The sequence below is a fragment of the Corapipo altera genome, unplaced genomic scaffold, assembly GCF_003945725.1.
Source record: "Corapipo altera isolate COAL_440 unplaced genomic scaffold, ASM394572v1 0, whole genome shotgun sequence".
Classification (NCBI taxonomy): Eukaryota; Metazoa; Chordata; class Aves; order Passeriformes; family Pipridae; genus Corapipo; species Corapipo altera.
In genome coordinates, this window is record NW_020884872.1 from 20012211 (window position 1) to 20038386 (window position 26176).

At 38.6% G+C, this 26176-nt stretch overlaps 1 protein-coding gene across 4 annotated transcripts in view; it reads right to left on the reverse strand.

Annotated features, from left to right (window-relative positions):
* TBL1X (transducin beta like 1 X-linked) overlaps positions 1 to 26176 on the reverse strand; it is a 196237-nt gene that overhangs the window by 25266 nt on the left and 144795 nt on the right. For 3 of the 4 annotated variants that reach the window (XM_027639213.1, XM_027639204.1, XM_027639220.1), the window contains 3 exons: positions 11558 to 11703; positions 8434 to 8683; positions 2686 to 2818 (listed from right to left, as the gene is read on the reverse strand). In XM_027639213.1, coding sequence (XP_027495014.1) covers positions 2686 to 2818; positions 8434 to 8683; positions 11558 to 11703 — 529 coding nt within the window. Of the gene's footprint in view, positions 1 to 2685; positions 2819 to 8433; positions 8684 to 11557; positions 11704 to 16069; positions 16144 to 26176 lie in introns of those variants that run through there. The other variant, XM_027639227.1, reaches the window with a different exon arrangement.

Sequence of the window (26176 nt, forward strand, 5' to 3'; positions counted from 1 at the left end):
TTTTTTTAACCTGTCCAAAACACTCTGCAATTATTTGTTTTGGAATTTTGATTTCCTTTACCAAGGCTATATGTATACATGGCTGTATGCACACACTTCACTGTATTATTATAATGCTTCTGTTCATAACATCTAAGCATTCTTCTCATAGGCATCTGGTGACAGTCATGCCTTTCTTTGATAGCCTTTACTGGTATTTCTAGTCTCCCCATCCTCAGCTTTAAGGGTTATGGGTGCGGTGGAAGAGGAAGAGCAGCTGCAGAATATATTTTTTCTAGCTATTTGATCAGAGAAATTCTTGTCTCTGTGTTGTATTTTGAAACAGCTCTTTGCAAAGCCCAGAGAGTATATATTCCTGTGCCACTCTTCACACACGAAAAAATCAGCAACTGGGTAGATGCAACATTAAATATCAAAATCCCTTTCTCTCAGTGGGATACTCACTAAATCTGGAAACCAATGCTCTAGTTTTGGGTAATTCATACTCTATTCCTCTTAAACAGCTTGCTTCAGATAAGGTTCTGAACCTGCATTATTCTTCTGGTTCTTTGAGGATTACATCAGGTTGCTGTCTAAACTGCTGCTGCTAATTGTTAGAAAAACTTATTGCTTGTATAACAAGGCTTGAAGAAAACACTTTGCCATGAACTGAGATTTGATTCAGCACTTTATAAACAAAACAAATGTGTTATTAATTCCTCTATTTAATAGTTAGGTTTTGAAATGTATTTTTTAAGACAACAGATGGGTACAATCAAGCAGATGGGAAACCAGAAGAAAACTATGGACTGGGTAGCACAATATGGCTATTATAAAATCTAATAATTTGACGTTCATGTATCAGACTAACTGCCATCTTTTTTGTTGAATCATTACTTTGTAAAGGGCAAACAGAACTGCAGCACACTGTAGATCTCTGGGAATTTCTCCCCCTTGTTCAATTGGTGCTGTAACAGAGAGTTTACCTGTAGATAATAGCTCACACTGTTACTATACCAGACATCTCAAAGGCCTCTTTGTGCAGTGGCATAATCACTCAGCTCTCTTCCTTCAGTTTCATGCTCTTCTGTGCATTCCATGCCACTTCAGTCATGTAAACTTTATCAGGCACTGGCAGCTGCCTTACCTGAAGGCTAAACTGTGTCCCTACTTCGTTTCTTATGAGCAGGCTAAAATCTGATCAAGATGCACATGCTGCATTGCTGTTAGTCTCCATGAGAAACAGCATCTGACTGTACTTCGTAACCATGAGTATATTTATGTGCTTCTACAGTCAGCAGCAAAGCTTATTAAAAAAGACCAATTATGCTGAGGGGTAAAGCTTCATTGAAGGGGTAGTGAGAGGGTACTCCTCTACCTTGGATATCTGACTAATGGTTCTGATTATCACCCTCCAGGTTTAACTGAAACTGTGTAAGATACCACTGTTCCAGGGATCCATCTACCAGTGCTTAGTACTACTCTGAGGCGAAGTTAAACACAGACTGGTTCCTCAGTCACTGCACTACATACTCTGGTTTATTAAATGCTTCCCCATTTAAACTGTGAACACCAGGACTCTGAACCATGGATTCTAGGGAAGCAGTCCAGTATGGCAATCACTGACTTGCTTGAAATGAATAAATAAACATACTTAGGGCTGCAAATGCTAAAAGTACTACCAGGCCTGAAACAATTCCAGAATGAAGCATATTCAGCAGGCTTTTGGTTTTCAAGAATTCAGTTTGTTGTCTAAAATTTTTTTTTTGAAATTTCTATCTTCACTCTCTTAGAGATCTCTGCTGTTTATCCAAGCTTGAATTTACTTGAATTTTCTTTCCCATTTACACTATAATTCCTTGTTCTCATGTATTAAGTGAATAAAGACAAGAAGACTATTCTGATGATCTTGCAAAAAGCTGAAAATAAAATAGGGACTCTCCTCTTCCTTGTGAGAAATGTATTCTAATATTGCTAAGTAACATTGAGCGATTTACCTGGTCTAAGTTAGATCAGCTTTCCTCCATGTTCCCAGCTAGATTTCTTAAGTTTAGCCTTCACATTAAGGTTTAACTTTAAGCATGACCAAACACAGATTCCAACAGTGCCAGTATGTAGTTCTTGGGGTATGTTTACAATGGTACTTTTGTTTGGATCAAAAGTGCTTTTTGTAAGTCAGTCTCCTGACTGATCCACTTGCCATGCTGTGGTGGTCACTGCTGAGCAGTCCTGCAGAAGATAGACTGGACTCCCTTCCAATGACACTAAACCAAAACATTTCCTCAAACCTCTCCTTAATGTTCAGCTCATTGGACAAACTTAGGTACAGCCTGAAGCCTCCCATCTCTATACTTTTAGAAAGAAAATATGGATGCCAATGTCTGAGATCACAATGTGAACCATTAACCAAGAGCAGTAGATTACACAAATTTCAAATATTCTAGGAATTATCCATAGTGATTTAAAAAATATTTTAAAAAATTTGACTGCATTCAGGGCCACAGAGTGCACATCTTAAATGTAAAAATGCTTCATATTCTGCATCATCTTATAATTTCTTAACTGTTACAGAGGTAGTGCTGAAAAAAAACATGCTGCAGGCCGAAAAAACAGCTTGGAGAATATTCATACCCCGAATACACCTGCAAGTTCCTGCATTTCTAAATATACTCTAACTGCGGAAGCTGGCTTCAGTCATGGTCTTACCCAGATGCTAACAGGTCACTGACAGGGTTCCAGGCACAGATGAACACCTCTGATTCATGGCCCCGAAGGACTGTTGCTTTGTTAGGAGGAATTTCAACATCCCCATCAATTTCCATTGGCTTTGAATGATTATCTGTGAGGAGATAGATCAGAAAAAGTAGTTTACAAGATGCAGTTAGGTTTGCTTTAAAAACAAGCTAGCTACCCATGGCCTAAAGCTTACATCAACATATACACTATAAATAATACTCTGTTTTGTGTCACTGACCATATTACTCTATTTTCTTCCCTACAGTAATTCAAATTACTGACATTTCCTCAAAATGTAGAGCTTTCCAAAATATTTTGTATCAATGCACGTAGCTTTTCTTCCCCCAAACAGTCAGTATTTATTTCAGTATAGTTTTTTTTAAAATTACTTACAGATTTTTAACATACTTTAAAATTAAAGTAACATACAGTACATACATTTTCTTACACAGTGTCCTGTAAGTAATATGTGTGCTACTCACAAAGAATATACCAAGAAAGGACCTCATTCCAAGACCATGGCAGGGAAATGGCAAAGTGATCACCTTCTCATAACACATAAAAAAGGTACCAAATGAGTCTTAGATACTACAGCATATGCATGCTGTAACTGTGGTTGTTTAGACTGCAGTCTAAGTAACTTTGTTTTTATAAAGCTTTTTTATTTCCCTAACGAAAAAAAAGTGAATTGTAAATGACGGATTTCTCTTAGTAACCATTCATTCCAACTTGCATCACGAACCATGTTTTTACTCCAGACTTTCACTGCTTCATTATAAATCTTCCTCATTAAGCTCTAGCTACACTTCCTGGCAGCAACACAAGATTATTATCCTCTGCAAACAAGACACCAACCAAGGACAGGTGACACACTGAAACAGCAGACAGCAGATGCTACACACAGAAGTGTGGCCCATTTTGCAGGGAGCACACCCAAGAGTGGGTAGCTGGCAGGCTGAGGCAAGGCAGCCTCATGTTACCTAATCAATGCCTTGGCCAGTTGATCTGCTCTGACTGATCAAAATGCAAGTGCTTTTTCTGGGTTAAGTCTTTTAGTTAGTCATTCTTTAATCACATATGGAGATCCATAGGTTTGCAAGTAGAATAATTATGCTCTCTTATTGCCACATCTTTATGGCATTTAAAATCAGCCATCTGTCCTCATACTCCTGCTTTGCTGAGCTATTGCCCATCGACTGGGAAAACAGACTTGCATGACACTGCACAACTGCCATCCAGATTTCTACCCTTACCCGGGCTTTCAAATACCTTGTTTGTCTCTGCCTAATTTATGCTGAGTCACACCAGTAGCACTTCTCATTGCACATTTGGTCAAGTACCCTAAAACTATGTCTGTGCCACATCTACGTTACAGACAGAATGGAATCTACATGTAATTCAATGAGTTGCACAGCACTGAGTATCAAAATCAGAAAACAATTAACAGTAGTTTCACACCCCATTTCTAATTAAAGATACCTATATTTTTAACTACACTTATTACCTTACCTATGGACTTGTTGCAAAAATTAAACATTAGAAATGCTTATTTGTAAAATCTACAACTATGCTGAGCCCATACGTTAATCATTGTCCTTGACAATTCCCTATGTGTTTGACTACTAAAAGTAATACTGTCAAGCTATACCAGTACTCAAGATTTAGCCTGACACTAGCAGCTGGGAGCTTTGATGTGATATTCTGAGCAGTCAGGCACTGAAGAACAAGCAATGCTAAAACCCTCCAGAACATACAAGCCCTGAACTCGCAATTGTCTATTTCTCAGCACAGCACAGATTCACCAGGCTTAAAGCATATTTTCACGAGAAAAACAGCAGCATGACAACGGCTATGCATTCATCTGTGTCCTGTTCACAGTGTGAGCTGGAAGCTGGGGGTAAATCAAGAAGATATTTCAAGCACTTTAATTTGAAAAATTTAAATGAGATGCTACTCTTACAACATTGGATCCTACTGTTACCTGCCTGGCTCTAAAGGCAGGTCTGCTTTTCACTCTCAATTAAAACCAAATGACAGCTGGGAAGTAGCATTACTCCAAGGTCCCAGAGTCAAGAGGTGCTATCAGAGCAAAGCCATCTGATACTCAGAAATATTTTTTGTTTGTAGATGGCCAGATGGAGGAACCTAGACACACACTTTGAATGTTATTAACTGCTGTGAAAAACTCCCCCACAAATAATCATGCTGTGAAAAAGAAACCTTGATTAGCTGATACCTGCATTAGTACATGCAAGAATGACTGGCCTCTGGGAGCAATGAAATACCTGCAGGATGACTTTGTATTGTCTTCCAGTAATGATTTGCAGACTACAGCCTTTGTGGTTCAGGAGAAAAGATGGAAAGATGAAGAGTCTTTCAGAAATCATTTGAAAATGTTCACATTATATGTGTTTTCTTCCTATTTTCATCAGTAGTCAGCAACATTCATATTTAGGGTGTTATTGTTCAGCACAAAGTTAAAATGCCCCATTGAACAAACAGGACAATTCAGGTTTCTGTGATACTGCCTCAGGCTCTAGTCAGATTCAGATAGACACTAGCAGTATACAATGGTTACAATTATGATAACACCAAAAGACTGCAGAAACCCCTGAGCACAAAATGGCACACTCATAGGAGTGACAAGCTCCTTACGTAGCACAAGCTCTTGTGAGCCCTGGTCTCACCTGAAAATTTGGCTTTCCTATGGATGCAGCCACTATGTGTGCACGGGGAATGACAATAAACAGGTGATATCTAGTAACCATCAAGAACAGGCTTCTTTTGTTTTAAAGTATCTTCAGAGTAGAAAGCATTTGGTTAAGAGCACATTTGCACAAAACTGCCTCTGAGAGAGTCTCTAAAAGAGAAAGCAGTTCTACCAAGTGCAGCAGACCCTCAGAGGTGAAAAACATAGTCTTCAGGTCACATAGAGGAGGATTCTGTTAACACAAACATTTTCTAAAGGTCAGAGGATCTCTGGTTAAGTTTACACTATATTCTAATTTTTTTCCTCAAATGTATTAAAAATTCCAAATTACGGGAAATCAAAAGTCTTATTCCCCCAAGCTATTATGACTGAAGTTATTTGTTTGGTTTTTTTTTAAATAATAATTCAAAACACTGGTAATATTAACTCTCTATGTCCTCCAAATAAAAAAAAAATATATTTTAAAGATCTTCCAACTGCTAACCCTGTCTTTTCTCAGGAAATGTGTTTTTTTTACTTGAATCTTCAACAGGCCTTTCATTGAGGTTGTTCTTTATGGCTGTAGTTACAAAGGAACAGGGCATAGTCCTCTTTCCAGAGCTTTATTTTTCTTAAACCCAAGCCAATCTTTGCAATTAATATGAAACAAACGACACTAAAGATATTTGAGTTCTAAAAGAATCCAAAGTTTGGCTCCATTTCTAGATGTAGACTTTAATTTTTTCCTATAATATTTAAAATGACTTAAAACTGAAAACATTACTTGGGAAGCAACAAGAGAAGGCAGAGATTTTTTTATTCAGTATCTGAATCTGCACCTCAAACTGTTGTTATTTTTGTTGTCTCTTCTCTTTCTTAAATCTATCATTTTATACGTGTAATACCACATACAAAAATAAATCACATTATATTAAATATATTAAAACTTTTTTGGAAAGACTTACAGTGTCAGGGAGAACTCCGTGCCAGAATAAATGGAAACTAGATAACTTCTCAAAGACACCTCTTTCACCTGCCTTTTTATGACAGGTTGATATATGGGCGACTTCCAGGTAATGACTAAGGATGCTAGTTATAATTTTTCAATTTCACATTATTCAAACCCATCCTAACACATGCCAGTTCTATGGAATCCAACAAAAGTAAAACCTTTTGGTTTTGGGAAGGTTTGGAAAGTTTCTCACAGCTTTCACATCAGCAATCTTTTCTACCCAGTAGGTCTCCCAGTACTACTTTTTTCTCCCAGGAATAGTCATAAAGGACTTTTCCTTTTCAACATTCCAAGAAAAGGACTGCAACTCTTTGTGAAAATCTTTCTACTAAAAATAGCTGTGAGAATCATTAATGTTAGATCTGAGAAATCAAGGCTTAGAGTGTGGCTATAAACCTGAACTGATCTTTAAGGCTTTCCTTTTATTAATACATTAATAATGTACGTTTCTTTGGATCAGAAGGAAATAAGTCTGAATGGTTCTCTATTTGTGATAAGCTGATAATCAGTCTTCTACCTTAAGAACTTGTTCTTACGGTCCTGAGATAGCAAGACATTCTCCAAAAGTTTTCACGTATCAGCTGAAGAATGTGTCAAAAACCAAAATGTCAGCGTTTGATATGTTTAAAAGTGCTTTTCTGTTACATTTGGTTTCTCAAATGAAAAATGTAATTTAAATAACTGCATTTTTATTGGGGGAAACTATCCTGTCTAACTGGAATTCTCTGAAGAAAAACCTGGTTTGAAAGCATTTTCCTCACTCACCCACAGAGGAATCTATTCAGATCAAAGAGAAGATGGAGACTGATAACGGTATCTACACTGCAGAACAAACAAAATCTGTTACATGACTACAATCCTGACCTGTCACTTGTCTAAGCCAAAGAGCTGTTGGGACTGCTACAAAACCTGACATGCATGTTCCTCTAGAATTCCCTAAGGAGGCAAGTGGGCAATAAGGTCTCATTTCAGAAGTTAGGCAGTACCCTAATAGGACTTGCACACAGAAACCAGAACCAGTAATCACATCTGCCTCACAATGTTAGCACATCAGCAAGATCTAGTTACACAAGCAGGCATGTCCACTCCATGTTCGACATGTCTGACTTTAGATGTCTAAGACACGAGTGCAGTCTCCCTTGGTCATACATGAGCAAAGGTGAATTCAGAGCTCTTGAGAACTGACTGTTCCCACAAACCAAGGAAATCTCAGGAAGATAGGATCTTCTATTAGGTACCTGGAGCAAACTGTATGACTGAGCACGTGCTATTAAATAAAAGGCTGAGGAACAATTTTCCTCTGTGCCTTCAAGACAGGTTGGGTGCATCCAAGCTGTCTGCTGGGAATGGTCCTTGGCACAAGTGACTCCTTATCCTGTGCTTGGCAATGCTGTATAGGGATGGATAGTTGGTACAGTACAAACTGGACTAAAGACCATGACAGTAAGGCTATGGATAATCCTATGCTCAGACCCATTGTACAAGAATGGAAGCTGATATAGGCCAAATTGGGCCAAAGACCATGCCAAGGCAATGGATTCTCATAAGACAGTTACTGCACAAGGCTACACTTTGGTCATACTGTATTTACACAGATATGGCTTGTAGGTCCCAGCCTCTCAACCCATCTTTCTCCTAGCCTAGTCAAAATGACAAGCTTTGGCTACAGCTTGTCCCAAATTTTATCAAATATCTAAAAGCACCTATAAAGCTGATAATGTCAATAAAACCTGCTCTAAGGAGAGAGCATAGAGTTCCACTTCTTGATCCTGTCTTCAAATTGCAATTCTGAAGACATCTGAAGTTTCTGGATTCTGAGAGGAGACCAGTAAAGCACAGCACTGTGACACGAAACGTCACTTTTACTTGGCAACCTTTCTAGAAATACCCCGTCCTCCTGAAAGGACTGCCCTTAGTTCTACCACCTTGCAGAAAGTACACCTTGCACCCCACCTTGCAATTAAGTACAAGAATATCACTTAAACAAAAACTGCCCAGAAGTGGCATGTTGTCTTACTTATTGCATGTGCCCCATTCTCCTCTCCATTCACAGTGGCTTCTCCGTTCTTTGGTGTGTTCTGCTGGGAAACAGCGGTCGTCGTTGCTCCTGCTGTCGCTGCCGTTGCTGCCGCTGCTGCCGCTGCACTGGCTTGTTGCTGAGCGAGCTTCTCTCTGAACGCTTGCTGTCGGGTCTGAACAACATCAGGCATCACCGCGTCTATCAGAGACAGTGATTCTATTGGCCTGCCGTCAAATACTGTACCATCCTGCAGGGAAAATGAGCAGAAGTGAAACCTCAAGTTTAGGATCTTCACCACTGAGGCTGGAAAAGAGGTAATGACGTAGGGAAACAAAACTAGGTTGTATGAAGATACTGCACTTCGACTTATCCAACAGAGCCACATGACTATGGACCGGTTCTCTCTCAGATCCATGACGGTGGTACTCATGGTCCACTTAGAAATCTGTTCAGTAAAAAAATATTCTGTTGGAATTTTATAGAAAATCCAACCATATAAATGCTTTACAGATGCAACAGAAATTATGCTGTGGGAAAAAATATGCCTGACAGATGACAGAAGGTTTCAGTTTGTTTTCTATTTGAAAAAAAGAGTCATGGCTAAAGCCATGACAAAGGCAAACAGACTTTGGTTAAACTGTTTGTCTTCCTGCATTTGCAGGAGCATAGGAATGGAATGGAAGAAGCTGATGAATAATGAAACTCAGCCAAAACATGATGTATGCACAAATTCAGTGGTTTCTTACACAGTGTTCATCAGCCTAGCACCACACGTTGCAGCTGATTTCACAGGACAGCCTTGCCATTATTTTTCCTTTATTCCACTACTTTTATTCATAATAGTAATGACTTTCCTTTTGATTTCTGTAAATTAGGCTTCAGATTTAGCAACCAATTGAATAAATTTTTAAGGGCTGGTTTTTTTAAGACTTAATACAGACTCAGATCAACAACTGCTGTATCTACTTAGCTTTTCTTCACTTTCACTCTCCTATTAAATATAGGAAGAAGATTTTGGAAGTCTTTATAAAGTGTCATTTTTCCAATCTTCTGCAAATTCCCTTTAATTCTTTGAAATAATAATGGCCCAGCAGTGAAAGATTTGTGCTTGAGAAATAGCAGATAAGATTAGGGTATGGATAGATGATGAAACTGGTAAACAAATAATTTTCAATAGATAACAACAACTAATAAGGAAAAGTAGCTGTTTGCCTGACTGGTATGCTTCTGCTGGACTAGTCATTGCATTACCCCTTAAAATTACAATATTAAAATAATACATATTTGCTTCCTCATGGTGAAGAAAAATGAGGAAAGAGTCATCAGAAAAGAAAAATATCATCTCCCTTTCTCCTCAACATCTTTTTATGTAAATGTCTCTGCTGACATTTATTTGAATATTGGCTCAAATCCTTGCTGTGCAATAAACAAAAGGTTTGCCAATGGATTCTGCCATCTTACATTTTCAACTGTAAAACTGCTCACTGGACTATGACTGCCCTCAACACACCACAAACAATAATTTTATACACACTAGTTTACAGATTATACACTAGTTTACTGATTACTTGCCACTCTTAAGTAATACAGGTAAAAAAGTATATATGAAGCATAAACTTAGCCCTTACTGGCATTCAGTTGTAGCAAAAATGGCCTTCACTTAGTTGTAACATATTTAACAGGATGTATTTGAACAGAACCATCGAGTGGCTTTGGTTGGAAGGGAGCTTAAAGAACATCTAGTTCCAACCCCTGCCAATGGGCAAGGACATCTTCCACTAAGACGAGGTTGATCAGGGCCTTATTCAACCTGAATCAAACCAGGATGAGAGTAACATAGACTTTAATGGTGACAACAGGCATATTTTTAGATTGTTCTCTCAATTTAGGGCAATTCTGAAGCTGGACCCATGAAAAGCAGGCCCCTACAGGTCTCATACAACCTGAACTGATATAGGTGCTGTTCACAGCTGAAAGTTTTTAACTGTGTGGCTCCAATTTCAGGCATGGGGCAAAATGTTAAGCAGCAGTGAATTGGGACAGCTTCCTAACACGGGTTTGTTATTGCAACTGCATCAAAGTGCAACCTAGCATGAATGTCAAACGTCATTGCCCCAATTACAAAAGAACACATACACAAATCTTATAAGTGATTATCAAGTCATAAAAAGAAAACCACACAGAATGTCTGGATAAAAACAAAAGAGTTTTCAAACTACACATTGCACACCACCTTTTCTCCATTTTATACCCCTTTGTTCTCACCCATGCTGTTCACATGCTACATTCAGGTATAGAGGATAAAGCAAAAGCTTTTTTGTATTAATGTTTATTACAGATGTCTGTCAATCACAAATATGTATGGTAAATATCTTGTAAAGCAATCCTTGTTTATCTGTCGCTTCACTCCCTCTCAAAGCATCATGTCTTTAAGGTTGGCAGGGCAAAAACACTGGCTTTTCCTACATCCCTTCTTGGTTTCCCCTGGCAGTTCAAGGAGAACAGAGACATTTTGTGGCTGCTTGTACAATCCCCACAGACAACCTGCACCCCAGACACAATCGGAATTTACACACACCAGTTTCACCACATACAGGATGCCTGGTCTTATATGATCTGAGTCAAAGTAACTGAAATCACTCTCCAGTGACCTCTATGGATTTTTGATCAGGCTTCTCATGGTTTGCAAGCAGTGCTGCCTGCTAGGAGGTGTCAGGGAGTGAAGTTTTAACCTACACTGCAGATTTTCCCTGCCAAATTCTGCTGTGACCTTGAAAACACAAGACCGTAAAAACACAGATGGCTTTTCTTGTTTGCTGCAAGAACCTGTGCACCCCACATCTGTTGACTGGGGTAGCAGAAACACCATTAATATCCATTTAAACAGCACAAAGAAGGCCTCAATGCCACAGCTAAAAACTGAAATATGTCTCGGAGCTTTTCAGCTCTCACCTGGGGATGGGGTGAGGTTCGAGGAATAAAATGAAAGCAGATCAAGAGAAACTGGGTACCAGTGGCTCGTGTCTCTGGGCTGTCGGGACGTGTTGCTCGGCACATTCCAGTGTGCTGGCCAGTGGGGGCAGTGGCGGTGGCACAGGGGGAGGGGGTTGGTGGTACTTACTTCGTTGATGCTGATCTCAGCCTCCACATACTGGAGCCCCTTCTGGAGGATGGAGATGAGTGCGGCAGGTGGCACTAGTGTTCCGTTGATGTTGGACTGGCTGATGTGGCTCTCGATACCGAAGGTAAAGGCCGAGTGGGAGAAACCTGAGAGCAGGAAAAGGAAGCCATGACATGAAATCTAAATGCACCAGTCAGATACACCTTCATGGTCTAAAAATAATTCTGCCCTGAGATCTGAGAGACACTGCCGTGTAAGCAGAAGGATGTGGGCTGGCGGCAGGGAGCCAGGGAGGTCATCCAGAGCCATCCTGACCACCCATCCCCCACCACCTGGGGAGGTGTACAGAAATGGAAATGCAGGCAGAGAAAAATAACTGCACCAACTGAAACAAAAAAAACCAAAACCAAAACACATGAAAAACATCAATTGCCACAAGGGCAGGTCCAGCTAAAAAAAGTGCCTCAAGTCTCCATTTCCCTTGCTGAATTTCAGTGCTGGTTGTTTGCTGAAGCTGCACACTTAAATCCCTACTAGCGTGCAAGTTGTATAAAATCCAGGCATAGATACAGCTGACACAGGGGAGACATTCCCTTATACCCGGGATTTCAAATTCTCTCTCATATATCATATATATGATGGGCAGAGCACTATCATTAGAATGTGAAACTACAGAAAGACCTAATTTCTGTATGTGAACAGTAACAGCAAAAGCAATTAATTGGGATCTGCCAGGCAGCACATGACAAGCCAGTGTGGCAGCCTGTATTTTAGCCAGAAGTCTTTTTCTTCCCTGTTTTATTTTTGTCATTGTCTGAGTAAATAAGCGGCAGTGAAGGTGATGGTACCAAAAATCAAAGGATTTCAGTGGACAAATTTTAAAGAGTGTTGCCTTAAATGCTGGCTGAAGCTGCTCAGAACTGTTGCTGGGTATGAAGGCGAGTGCTGCAGAGCAACTGCACGTAGGGGCAGCTGTGGGAGGGGGGAGGGGGAACAGGATGTAGATATAACTGTAGGAACCCATTTATCATCACACTGTCTCCAGAGCATTAATCTAACATTAAAAGCCTTGGGGAAACCACCCATGCACTGTCTCAAACAGGAAGAACCCTCACGGTCTCCACCAACTAGACAAGAAAAAAAAAAAAAAACAAAGCAAAAAAAAAAAAGCAGTTTTCAAATGAAAATACTGCCATTAAATATAGCTGTGCCTCTTCCCCTTGTCAAGAGTAGTTTCATTTATAGTTTTGTCCGTTAAGGGATTTCCCCCGTATCACTGCAATGTCCACTTATGTGCAGGCTGGGGATGTGATTTTGGGCTTGTGCCACAGTAATGCTTTTTTTCCTCTCTTTTCAACATCCTTTTTGCAGCTAGTTCAATTATGAACATAGACAGCTAACAAAAACAAGCTGAGAAACAGAATGCCTCCCACCGCAGGCATTGAAACTGAGGTATGTATTTCTCTCTGATTCTCCCCTTCCCCCCACTACACATTTTATTTTGCTGCTGCTTTTCTCTTTTTCCTGGTAACAACCTCCATCCTCTCCGTTCCCAACCCTAACTTTCCTTCTTGGCACTCTCCCAGTTTTGGGGAATGTCTGAGATGCTTTGGACATTTTTTAGGAAGCGGCAGGTTTGCCTATCAACAGAACTATGTAGGATTACTAGGCATGAAAATAAAGCACAGAAAAAACTCACCTGAAAAACTGCAGTATCATTTATCTCACCCCTGGTCCAATTCTTATTCTGTATTGCTCTTTATGTCCTGGTCTAGTTTATGAGCTGCTGGACCCCCTGCTGTACCCAAAACAAACTATAAGATCTGCAGGGCAGTGTTTTCCCTTGTTGTTAGTTTTGTAGGACATCTAGGCATGTTACTGGGCACCACAACGAGGAAGAAATCAAGTATCAAGCATACACAGCCTGCCGCTGAGAGATCCAGGGCCTGACCACTGAACACTGAAATCTCTGCGTATATCTATAAATACATGGCATGTAACCAACCAGAATTAGAGAATCAGATCCCTCTTAATTTATATTTAAGTGGTTTTCAATTAATCAACAACAGTAACAAAACTTTCTTAAAAAAGAATGGACTTAAAAAAACACATGACAGATAAATCAGCAAGTCTATGTAAGAACAAGAAAACGAAGCTGTTGTCCAAGAGCACTGAAGGCGGCTGCTAAAATCCCCAGCAGCTAGTTTGTAAGTCACCAGTTCAGCAAATTGTAACATGGTCTCTGATTAAAACGACAGGTTGATGGCATAAAAATGGCAATCAACAAACATGGATAGAAAATGAAAAAAAAAAAAAAAGGAAAATCATGACTATGGATCCATGGTAGGCATAATTTTAGCCATGACTTTCTACCTCTCATTATTACATTTGGTATCTTACAGACTTTATAGTTGTCTGCTGCCACATATTAAGCCCCTTCTTTGCCAGGAGACAGATGATTACGGAACACAGTTAACCTCTTTGTCCAGTACTGAGCTGCCACATGCCCAAAGAGCAACACATCTCACCTCACTGTATGTGAGAGAAGAAACTTCTCAGTACAAACCCCAGTTGTGTTATTGCAACAAATCCTGTTATCTTACTGTTTCTCTTGATGCTAAGAAACTATTACCAAAACACCTGTTAGATGAAGAAACACAAAACTTCTGGCTACACTGTCACTGAAGAGCAACCTCACCCACACACCTCCAGTTGTGACAAACTTTCCTAAGACTTTATCTGAGAAGATCCAAATACTGAAACATTAGTAAAGCAAAACTGTTTAAGTGGGTGCTGACGGACATGGTGCTTCTCACCACTCTTGAAAAAATCCTCCCATACAATTGTAATTAAAAGAAAAACAAACACATCAGAAACATGCTAAACAGTCCTCCAACTGACAGCTAATTCCCTCTTAATTTCTTGTATTACTGTAGCATATATAAGGCTCATATGAAAGTAGACTGCTTTTTATAAGTAACACACACAGTTAACAACATCTTCAACGAAGTTGTACCTACATCAGTTTTCTGGTAACACTGAAGAATCACCTGAGCTTTACTTTTATAGTTACCAGATATCATCAACGTACAATGAAATGCAGAGCAAAGTTGCAGCTCTATAGTTCAGTCTTACAAAAAGGTGATTTCCATTAAACAAAGGCAATTTTTAAAAAATGTTAGTTTGCTAACTTGGCCCTCCTTCTACTTTCATGAAACCACACCAGGGATGCAAAGCTGAAGCACAAGCACCACCCCCACTTCCAGTCTGTCAAGGCAGTTGAGGAGCATGAACAGAGACAGAAGGTGCTCTGTAGTCAGGATCTGAAGAAAGGATGTGGTAGGGATGATGTGAAATTACAGAAAACACAAACTGAAAATGCTGTAGCAGCAGTGAAATGAATGAAACTTGCAAATCTGTGTCCATATGCATTCTTTCTCATAAATTCTGTCATTTTGGTGACTGTAATAATCACTCTATAAAACAATAATTTCTTTTCAAATAGTATCAGTAAATGAAATCTTAATGTAATAAATCCTTTGAGGACACATGCAATGAGACTCTGAGCTTTTAAGGTTAAAGACATAAACACAAAGGGTTGAAGAGGAGAAAGCATGGCCACACACTGAACGGGTCTCATAGCAGTGACCCAGACAATCACTTGTGCTGTGACATGACCAGTGCCCTGAACTGCATCTTTCAGAAGACTTGAGAAAATGCTTCCAGGTTTTTTCTGCCTTAAAAAAGATGAGAAAACAGAAACCACCAAAATATGCATAATCTGTAAATACATTATTATACATGAAAAATATATCCAAATGAACAGTGAAGATCTTGGGACAATCTTGGTATGAATGGAAGTGATCTATTACCTGTGGAACAGTCGGGCTTGAAGCATTTTATAGAGCATAAAAACAGAGAGGAAACAATGAACAATGAAAAAATTACTTAAATGACCCTCTCTCCCCCCAAAATTGTTATGCAAGTCAAAAACAGACTTGAAAACTGAGTGGAATTCCTCATTGGGAGTTTCCCACACTTTTTTGTACTGACAGTGGTAACAGGTTCCGGTTCTGTGCTGCATCTTTTCCCACACTGAGGTGTCTGTATATACTCTCAGTGGTACGTACACAGCCATTTGGGAATTCTTGCCCTAGGCAGTGCCAAAAAATGCATATGTAAGACTGTGTTTTGCAAAATTTCACTGATAGGTTTTGCTACAACTGCAAAAATGGAGGTGATAGAGATTTTTATTTTCCTTTGACAGCTCCTTTTTCAGTTAAAAATGGCCTTCCTTTAAAACTGGATTTGTCATTGATCATAAAATGACTAAGTTTTATTTAATGAACATAATGATGTTCTGCTTGTTGGACCTGCAGGCTACGTAGTTTTAATTGTTTGCAGCATGCCTGGCTCACAGCAGAAATACCTGTCAAATGTAGGTGTAGGAAAGATAACTAGGAAGCCACGCAGCCTGGGGAATGACCTGTCTTCTCCAGAGATGTGCCTCACCTCTTCTGGGAGCAAAGTGTTCCTCCTTCTAGGCTCACAACTGGGGTGGTGCTGAGTATTCCCTGCCCCAGCTCATCTGGCAGCTGTAGCTCAGTTAACTGACACCCACCGTGCTCCTTTCAGTTTCTGATCCTTTTAGCACCGCAAAACCCATCTTTTTTAAACTGCAGTCTTGAATTGTTACAGCTACAGCACCTACTGCCGTGGTTGTTACAGGTGAGGGGAATGACAAAGAGGGGTCTGTGGAAACAATGACTTGTGAACTCTCGCAGTCTTTGCTGGTTACTCAGGAGTTGCCTTGGGGATGCCCTGATGAACAATAGTTAAGTGATCTGTAGAACACTGTGCAAGTTTTCTGTTTGTGAACTGGACTTAGTTTTCTCTGGTAAATCCAAATAGTATGCCGTTTAAATAATTTTTTAAAAACCAGATGTTTTTAATTTCTTTGCAAATTACTCATTTAATCATTCACACTGTAAGGTCCTTCACTGAAACATTTGTTACTGTAGAGAATAAAGAATTATGAACATAAAGTTGCCTTTTACACACACCTCAAGCATCTTTTTCCCAACACTGTGTACAAATCTTTGTATAACTAATGCTCAGTGTGGCTTTCTGTCCTGGAAACTAGTGAGATTTCATATGGAAGTCTATGTCATTCCTTCAGTAAATTTTCCTATTTCTTTAACTCAAGCACTCCAGACCGAGGTTTGCAAATACAGACATCTTAGGTTCAATTTCCATAAATGACTAAATTAGTGATGTTATTACCTCAATAAAAAGGGAGGAGAAAAAAAAGAGAAGGTATGAACTATCTGACAATCCCTTCTTTTTCTCTAATAATTTAACCATCTCCAGGTGGAAATGGAAACACCAGCACTTTTTATTTAATTGATTTCTCCGACATTGTGTTTTCCTTCTTTTTGGGAATTCCCAATACAATCTCCTCCAACCCTCACCTCCGAAATGACATAGTGTTCTCTTTTAAAGTACAGGACACAGGCAGGTTCAGGATACAAAAAAGAGCAAGGCTTTAGAAGTTATTAAAACTTCTGGTTCAGTAGAACCAATCTGCAGCTGCTATAATGGGATCCACTGGCAATCTTGAGTTTTCCAGAAGCACGAGTGCCTGTTTTCTTAAGGTAAGTCTTGTACCTGGCACTACTGCTTAGACTTTGACCAAAGTACAATGTAAGAATGGAGGGCACATAAGAGCTGACTACAGCTGTACAGGCTGCAGGGGAAAACAAAAAAATATGCTTGTGAGGGGCAAAGGAAAGTCATCTATTCTGACTATAAATGGGTATATGGGCAAAAATCCTGGGAGATTTAGACAACATCAAGTAGGAACAATCCATCGTGTTATGAGTCAAAAGAAAATCACATGCAGGAGGAATAGACATCCCCACACAATCCCATAAGCTGGTTTACCACGTTACCAAACTCAAGTAATTCCACAGCTGCCTGCACAACTGCTTGCCAAAGAAATCAGATGCAACCAGTCGAAAAACATTCACCTCAAGTTTGACATCTGGGTCTTGGGAGTGCCATCTAAACAGTTAGGCAAGAATGGAAGAGTGGTGCAATGTGGTGTTCTGAAATAAATTAGAGCCCAACCAGTGCAGTTGAAAAAAAATCCACAAAAAACGCCAGTGAAATATGACCACTAATAAAGTAATTTCCTCCAAATACTAATGTACAAACAAAACAGTTAATGTTAAATTAAGATTTCCTTAGGTCTAGATTTACCAGTGTAGAGAAGAGCAAGGGACATGTATCACTATGGGCAGACTTGAATGCAATGTCTGGATGCAAAACCAGAAGCAAACAGCTTAACTTAGAGCAACTATATTTTCTTAATTGGGGGCCTAATGCTAACCTAGCTCCTCAGGTAAATGATGTAATTTCTTGCCATGGCCGAAGAGAATTACAGTGATGTTCTTCACTGTACTTGACTGCAGCTACCATCTTAGTCTAGTATTCCCCCTTCTATATGATGCAGTGAGTGAGAACTGAGAATGTAATATGGATCCCTATCCTGCTTCTCCTTAGATTACTGTCTAAATTTAAGTATGTATCCATAAAAATACGGTCATAAACCCCCAGTGTACATACATGCAAAGGCTTCACAAAAAGGATACCAGCCTCTGTGAAATGTTTGGTTGCAGTTAATAAGTGTCTGGTGCCTCAAGCCACTGATAAGATTCTACTAACAGTTAAAAAACAAAGGTGGACAAAATCCTACGGCACATCTTGTTTATTATTTACAGCAGACTGAGATTCTTCTCTTAGCTGAGCTTTTTCTTTCTCGGTATTACATCCTAAAATGCCTCTCTGTTTTTGGCAGTGTCTGCTTATTTTGAAGTCTTACCTTTGCAATTACATAAAGGGCTTAACAAGGACGCACATTAGCAATTTAAAATAGAGAACTGCAGTTGAAATATATTTTTAGAAAAATCAGCTGAACAATAGGGCTTGTACATTTGTTTCAAGATTAGGATTGCTGAATGATTAAAATTATTTTCAGAACCCTGGGAAATGTGTCCTGTATTACAAGTGCTTTCACAGTTCCTGGGAAATAAAAAGAAAGGATTCCTAGTTGTAGGTAAAATTACAGTATGCCTAGTTACCCTAATTTTGTAGAAGCGATTATTCACTAATATTAAACATTCTGCTCTTTTTTCTTGGATATTTGACCTGTTCCCCTTCTGCCAAGAATTCAGAGTAAATGTCTGCTACCCAAAATTATTATATTATGTGCCAAAGAATGCTTTTGGCAGGTATCTTTTTTTCTTTTTCATGCAGGAAAATATGTTGGAAAAGATTAATACAACTTGGAAATGATCTTTTGATGAGTAGTACTTGGCACACACTGTGTAAGCCTTTCTGAGGACTGCAAATCAACAAAAAGAGAAATACAATACAGAGAGAAAACAGAACATGACCAGTAGAACTTATAAAAATCTCTTGAAAACAAGATCTGAAATAATCCCTGTTTTCAGTCACTCTGTGTAAATTAGAATGACAATTGCAAATAAATATCAACACAGATCTAGCAATTTAATGGAACTATGGGCAAGTTTTAAAGCTGCTTACAAAGGCCATAGCAAGGAAAAAAATAATCTTCTCCTTTAAATTAACGGGATGTTATCTTTTAGTCATGTCTGTGCAATCAAACATCCAAAGAGAGAGACTTTTAAGGATTACATTTACAGAAGAGACTTTCACAATCATACATATTGCCCTTCATCTATGTTCTTCTCTCTGCTCTAATATACACCTACAAGTGGTGGCCCATAATGAAAGGCAGTAAAATGACAAATGTTTAGCAGTGCACTGGTTTTGCTAGCAAAACCATCTTGACCTTCAGACATCTGTCTTCCACGCAATATGCTATTTTCTTAATACCCCTAAAATCCTGCATTTATGCAAGTTTTAAAAAACAGAACACAAAGTGATCAGAAACAAAACTTGTGCTATGGATTAAGTTTGCAAAGGTGTAATTGTTTACGTTTGTATAACTTAAGAATCAGCGCGTTTGTTCAGTGTCCAAGATCCAACAAATGGCAACTTTCAGGCCGAAGTAAAATCAAAACAGCCAAGTTCAGAAAACTGTGACAAGATCTAGAAGGAAATACGAGTAAGCAGGAAATACTCAGTGTATTTCTTTCCTTCACATGAACTTAAAAATTCTGCACGAAGTATTGCTTTCTTACGCAGCATTTATCTTGCTCTTATGCAAGATAAATGGGCAGAATAAACAGAAGTTTTCAAAAGGACCTCTTGAGCTCCACCACAAAACATTTGAAACTATTGTTTATAAGTATATACATAAAAAGATATCTGGTCACAAATCTCTGTACATATAAACCCACATAAAAATGGCTCTCATACAGCTTATTACATTGTTCTGAAAATATTACCAGAAGAAAGCATGACAAAAATAACTTCTTTAGCTGTAAAAATACTTTTTCTTCTCCATTATGAAATTTGGATTTTGTGAAACCAACCAATACTGCTAGTTCATATTCACTGCTCTATGAAAAAAGTATGGAATTGGTTTTGACTTGCACAGGTGTTGTTGGCTTAGAAATCAAGTTGCTTATCTTTAAAGGAAGCTGGGAAAAGTATTTACTTTTAACCTATCAGCTTCATTCTTCCCAAGATCTATATCTTTGATAAGTTTATAAAAAATGGCTTGGGAACTTCAGCCCAATAAAGCTTTTTGTCTTCTAATACTGACTCTGATTTTCTTAAAATGTACTGTTTACAAAGAGAATAAATGTTTACTAGCAGAGACAGAAACTGTACATAATAATACAGTTCTGATTTTAGAAATGGATTTGTCTTTTTAGCAGTCATCCATTCTCAAACTATGAAGCATAATTTCAAATTCAAAATCAGTCTCACTGTTTCTGGAATCATACAGTCACTATCTCCCTAGTTTAGAAGAAATACATGAAGGAGAGATTAAAAAAAAAAAGGAGATGCAGTTCAGTAAAATCCCTACATACATCCTTTTGATAATACACTGTTTTACTCCATACATATTATGCTGGAAGCATTATATATATATTATGTTGTATTATATGCAATATGTATACTTACAGAGGGTTTCCCATTATATAAGAACATTCATTCTGAGGTGACTTTTATGAAACACTTTGATTAAAACCACACCATTTTTTTGGTCAAACCTCTCAGGTTTTCTTATCCAAGGGTCACTTTAACACATATTGCACTCCTCGAACAACACTGTGGCTTTATTTATCTACAATAATTCATGAAAAGACACAAAAGTTGGTTCTATAGCCAACTTCCAATATATCAAAGATTTGGAACAAGCCTTAAGTCATTTTATTTTAATTGTAGGCTGGTCCTAAGAAGGATAATACATCATACAAATAGGACTGCATGCCTACAAATCAGACCTGTGCTAAATCATAAGAATTAAAAGCGGAGTTTGTTTTGCTCCAAAGCCTTGCCATTGTACAGCTAGAAAGGTGAAAGAATCCCTGCCTTCAGTCTTAACACCAGTTCCTGAAAAATATAGTTAGCATCTCATTCATACTGTGTTTAGGGATTCACCTATTAATTCATAAACAGCAATCTGAAATAACTGAAAAAGAATGTTAAATATTGTCCCAGCCTCCCTGTAATAATCTTTACTCAGAGGATTTCAATACATTTTAGGACTATAAACTTTCAACATCTGCTTTGAGGTGCTGTACGTAGTATTAGCTTTATTTTCAGAAGAAAACTGAGGCACAGAAACTTTAGGGCCAGGTTTAAACACTCGGTTTTTATGTATGTCCTAAAAATGTATTACTTTATTTATTCAGTAATATCTGTTTCAGCACTCAGTTATACTAGCACAAAAGTACCTGTGCAAAGAGAAGGTAAACAAAATACACAAGTGTCCTCACATCTGGGCAGCCGAGTTTGATCTACAAACTCCAGTTACTCTATGCTGCAGGTAGAATATACATGGCCCAAGGGAGAGTGATAACATGCATGTAGACACAAATAATGCAACCACAGACTCTTACTGAAACTACACTAAAATGTCTGTTTAATCTTTGGCTGGCAGGTTGTCATTTCAAGGATGCATTTTCCCCTCAGCAAACAAAAGGTCTCCATCCTTGCTTTAGAGCGTAGCTACATACAAAGCCTCAAGAACATTCCAGTGACTACCCTGCTGACAGCACCTTTACCTACAGGTTGTTTAAAAGATCTTTGAGGCTCTCCAGGCTTGAGCAGGAGGCTGGAGTACTCGAACATGAGCCAGCGATGTGCCCCTGCAGCAAGGAAAGCCAAGAGCGTCCTAAGCTGCGCTACAAAATGTGTTGCCAGAAGGTCGATGGAGGAGATCCTTGCCCTCTACTCAGCGCTGGTGAGACGTGTCTGGAGCACTGTATCCAGTTCTGGGCTCCCCAGAGCAAGAGAGACATGGATACACTGGAGAGAGTCCAGTGGAAGATCGCAAAGATGATCAATGGACCAGAACATCTGCCATACAAGGAGAGTCTGAGAGAATTGGGACTGCTCAGCCTGGAGGAGAGAACCTTATCCATGTGCATAAATGCCTGAGGGAGATGCAAAGAAGATAGAGCCAAAATCTTTCCAGTGCTGTCCAGTGACAGAACAAGAGGCAATGGGCACAAATGAAACACATGTGAAATTCCAAAATAAACCGCTTTCCTGCTGTGAGGGTGATAAAGTATTGGAACTGCCTGTCCTCTCGATCCTTGGGAGATATTCAACTGGACACAGCCCTGAGCAACTCGCTGCAGCTGACCATGCTGTGAGCAGGGGAGATGGATTAGATGATCTCCAAAGGTCCCTGCCAACCTGAACTATTCTCTAATTCTGTCATCTCCTGAGACACCATCCAGACTGAACTCTCCTATGACCCTAACGAGCCAAACTGGACAAAAACATTAAAAAGGCAAAAGAAAAATCATTATCCACTGGCTCTGTCATCATTGCACAATACTATCACACTGAACAAATGCCTTTATTGACAAAGTGATTAATTCTTATAATGAATTATTCTTCAAGGTATAGATTTTAATAATTTAAGAGAAAAACAAGCACTGTACATTCCCCTTCTACCTAGCAGCAGCCTTCCTACACAAAGGAAGCAGTTAGCTTTGAAGCAAATTTAGCTGACCTATATATGCCAATCTTTTATGCTATGCTTAATTTGAATTATTTTCAACATGCACTTCTCTCATCTGTGACTCAGGAACTCTGTGCCATACACAGTTGTTCAAAAAAATACTCTCAACATACCTCATGCAGGAGAAGTATGGACTTCAGAGAAAAATTACACAGGTTTATGTAAGTAGAGACTGTTGTATAACGCACAAATTCAAAAGAACAGAATATTGATGTTCAGTCATTCACTACTGCCTGAGAACTTACCCACCAAAAATGTGATATTTACATTTTGTATCAAGTTTCTTCATTAAAAAGGAGTATGATTCTATAAAAAAGGTATTTTCCTTCAAATTCTGTTGCTTTCTTCTCAAAAAAGTAAGAAATGTCATTGGACAAAATGTAATTTAGTACTTTTCTGACTACTAGTATCTAGTTGAACACCTCCACAATGATGAAATCCCAAAAGCTTCAGAACATCCACACTTTGCATTCTCTCATAATTTCCAAAGGCAGAATGACAGTAAAATGTGGTTAACAGGAAAGAGCACATGCGTAACTACAAAGGATTTTGTGCAGTGATTCACAGAAGCCCTCTGTGCTCTATATGCCCTTGAATCTGCGCTTATAATCTGAGAACCTTATCTTCTAGGAAAACAAGAAAAATCTGTCAACTGTGAACCAAGCTGACTAATGTGCTGCTATCATCCTGATTTTACAGAAGGAAAAAACTATGTTTTTAGCCACCTTCATTTTTATGGTTGGGAAGAAAACAAGTGAAAATTCTAAAGTATAAGAGTAAGTTGTCCCAAGTCAGTATCTATAAGTGTCATTGACAGCTTTTAGTAGAAACATCTAGCTAGAGCTTTTATTGTCTTAGATGTGGTGCAGATTATACACTGAGAAAGTGTGTGTCATCAAACAAGAAGAAATTCACACCAAAAAGTAAAAGTAGGAGTGAAAATGGAAACTACTACACCATCTTAACTCTAACCAGTCATTGCCAGACATCCATTACAATAAATGCCCTACTAGAGAACAGTGTAAGCCGCAGACAATTGGAGAGCTGATTTTCAGACAAGAATTCTAGACAATATGCATTTAAGTGCTAGAAAAGGAACACAGTAAATTGATCAATGCATCAAAAATACCAAAGTTTTAAAAGCTTTAATAACTGCATTGACATGTTGAGCTGTGTAGGGAAGGTAATTTACTGTAGCATGTGGACTGATGATGGGATTTGTCACTCACAACTAATGACAGTATATTTTAGATTAAAAATTATGTGAGAGATTTGATTTCCCTTTTTTTTTTTTTTTCCCACCTCCCCTAATGTCTTAGAAATTTCCCTGGGATCCTTATTACTCCTCATTGTATTGTACTACTCTGACCTTCATTCCAAAAGACAAATAAATATACGTTTCTCTTTTGGGAAAAGCAGAACAGGAAAACTCTACATTATGAATTCTGTATGATTTTTTAGAAACAGAAAAAACCCAAGTGAAGTTCTATGTCAGCAATGAAGATGGTTGCTAGCAAAAGTGTGCTTCTCAGGAGTGTGAAGAGATACAAAATCGAATCAACATAATTTGGATGCCAGACTTGTGGCTGCTTTGGTATAGCTTTTTTCACTTTTGTCAATGTACTAGCTTTGTTGGTATAACTATGTCCACCTCAAGAGTATTTTGTGTGCTCCTATCTCAACACTGGTTGTACACTCTTAGTGTAGACATACCTAAGCCTGATTTTAGTAATTGGGGCCAACATTTCACTTAAAAGTAGACTTTGTATCAAGACACCTAAAAATAAATATAACCTGACTTTAAAAAGTTTGTCTCCTGAGATAAACAGTGCCTGGAAGTACTCATCACTTTTAAGAGTGGCCACTTAAAACCGTGCACCAAAAAAGTTCATATGCAAAAAGAAGAAAACTAAACATTGCAAGACTTGACTTTGGACAGAAAGCAATAATTTTAAACTGAAGATAAACACCTGTTTTCTTTATACCTCAAGAAGGGGTCATTCACTAGAAGTGATACCACCTAGTCCCCTTAGTGGTGGAATTTCTATGCCATTAAGACATGGAGCCTAAATGGAAACTATGTCAGACTGCTTTGTTTTTCTGGGGGTAGATAAACACTGAGACAGTCACCCATGTAAAGAGGCAACTATTTACTCACTTAGAGCCTTACATTTAGAGCCTTAATTTGTCCAAGTCCTGTCTTGTATGGGGGGGATCTGACTGTACTGCCCCTTGAGCAGACATCTCCAACAGCAGGCAACTCAAAGCAGTCTCCCTGGCTGTTAAACCACATGATCAGTCAGTATAACTCACCAAATGCCACAACTTACTATTTCATTCCATCTGCAAACTTACTCGGGAATCACTTTGTATTTCCTTCCAGGTAACTGATAAAACTATTGAGCAGTATTACACCAAGAACAGATTCCTATGAGTTCCCACAAGAAGCAACTTCTGAGATGAATACTCCCCAACTCTAATTACCTTTCAAGATGTTTCTGTTAGCCCATTTTTAATCCATTCGGTAACCCTGGATTACACTGATTATACTCACTGTTATTTCATTGTAACTGCAGTGTCAACAACACTAAGTAAATGTCATAAAGTAGACATCTAAGTCTATTAATGTCAGGACAGCTCTCTCTGTCACCTTCATTTCTGATCTTGGAAAAAGCAGTATCAAGTTTGTTTGACGAGATCTATTATCCATAAAAACTTGCTGGCTGGCATTTGGCATGAGGTCATCCTTTCATCTTTGTTGGAGATATTTAGTCTCAGCCTTCCAGTGATTTTGCTTGACCTATAGTTACCTGGATCATCTTGTTTAACCTTTAAAAATTCTGGCACAACATTTGCTTTTTCCAGTTCACTGAAACTCCCCTTAGTATGCCAAGGTTTGTTAAAAAGCAACAATAATGGTTTAGACAGTTTAACTCTATTAATACTCTCCCACGCAAGTTTTCTGGTCTGACAGAAAATTAAGGAGGAAATATAATTACTGAATTTCACATCTAACTTCAGTTTTAGAAGAGGTAAACTTCCAGTAGAATCATCTGCCAGCATTTTCATAATGAAGCATAGAGCACCCACCAGAATCTTTTTTATAGTGTTTCAAATAATCTCAAGTATTTCTGTGCATTGCAGATGAAAAATATGTGAAATATTACAGGGATATTATGCTTTTTTATACAGCTATTCGGCCATATGTATTTCCTTTCATCATTTCTCTCTTCCTCCCAATCGTTTGCCTACACTTTATGGGAAAGCCTGGAAGCTTTACACATTAAGATTAAACGACAGGTACCCGGGGGAAAAAAAAGTGAACTTTTGTATGGTCTTGTAAGCAACCTTTATGGCTGTGTCCAATACAATTTTTAGAAGTTTTAGGTTCAGCTAACGTTAACAAATAATCAATGTAAAAACTT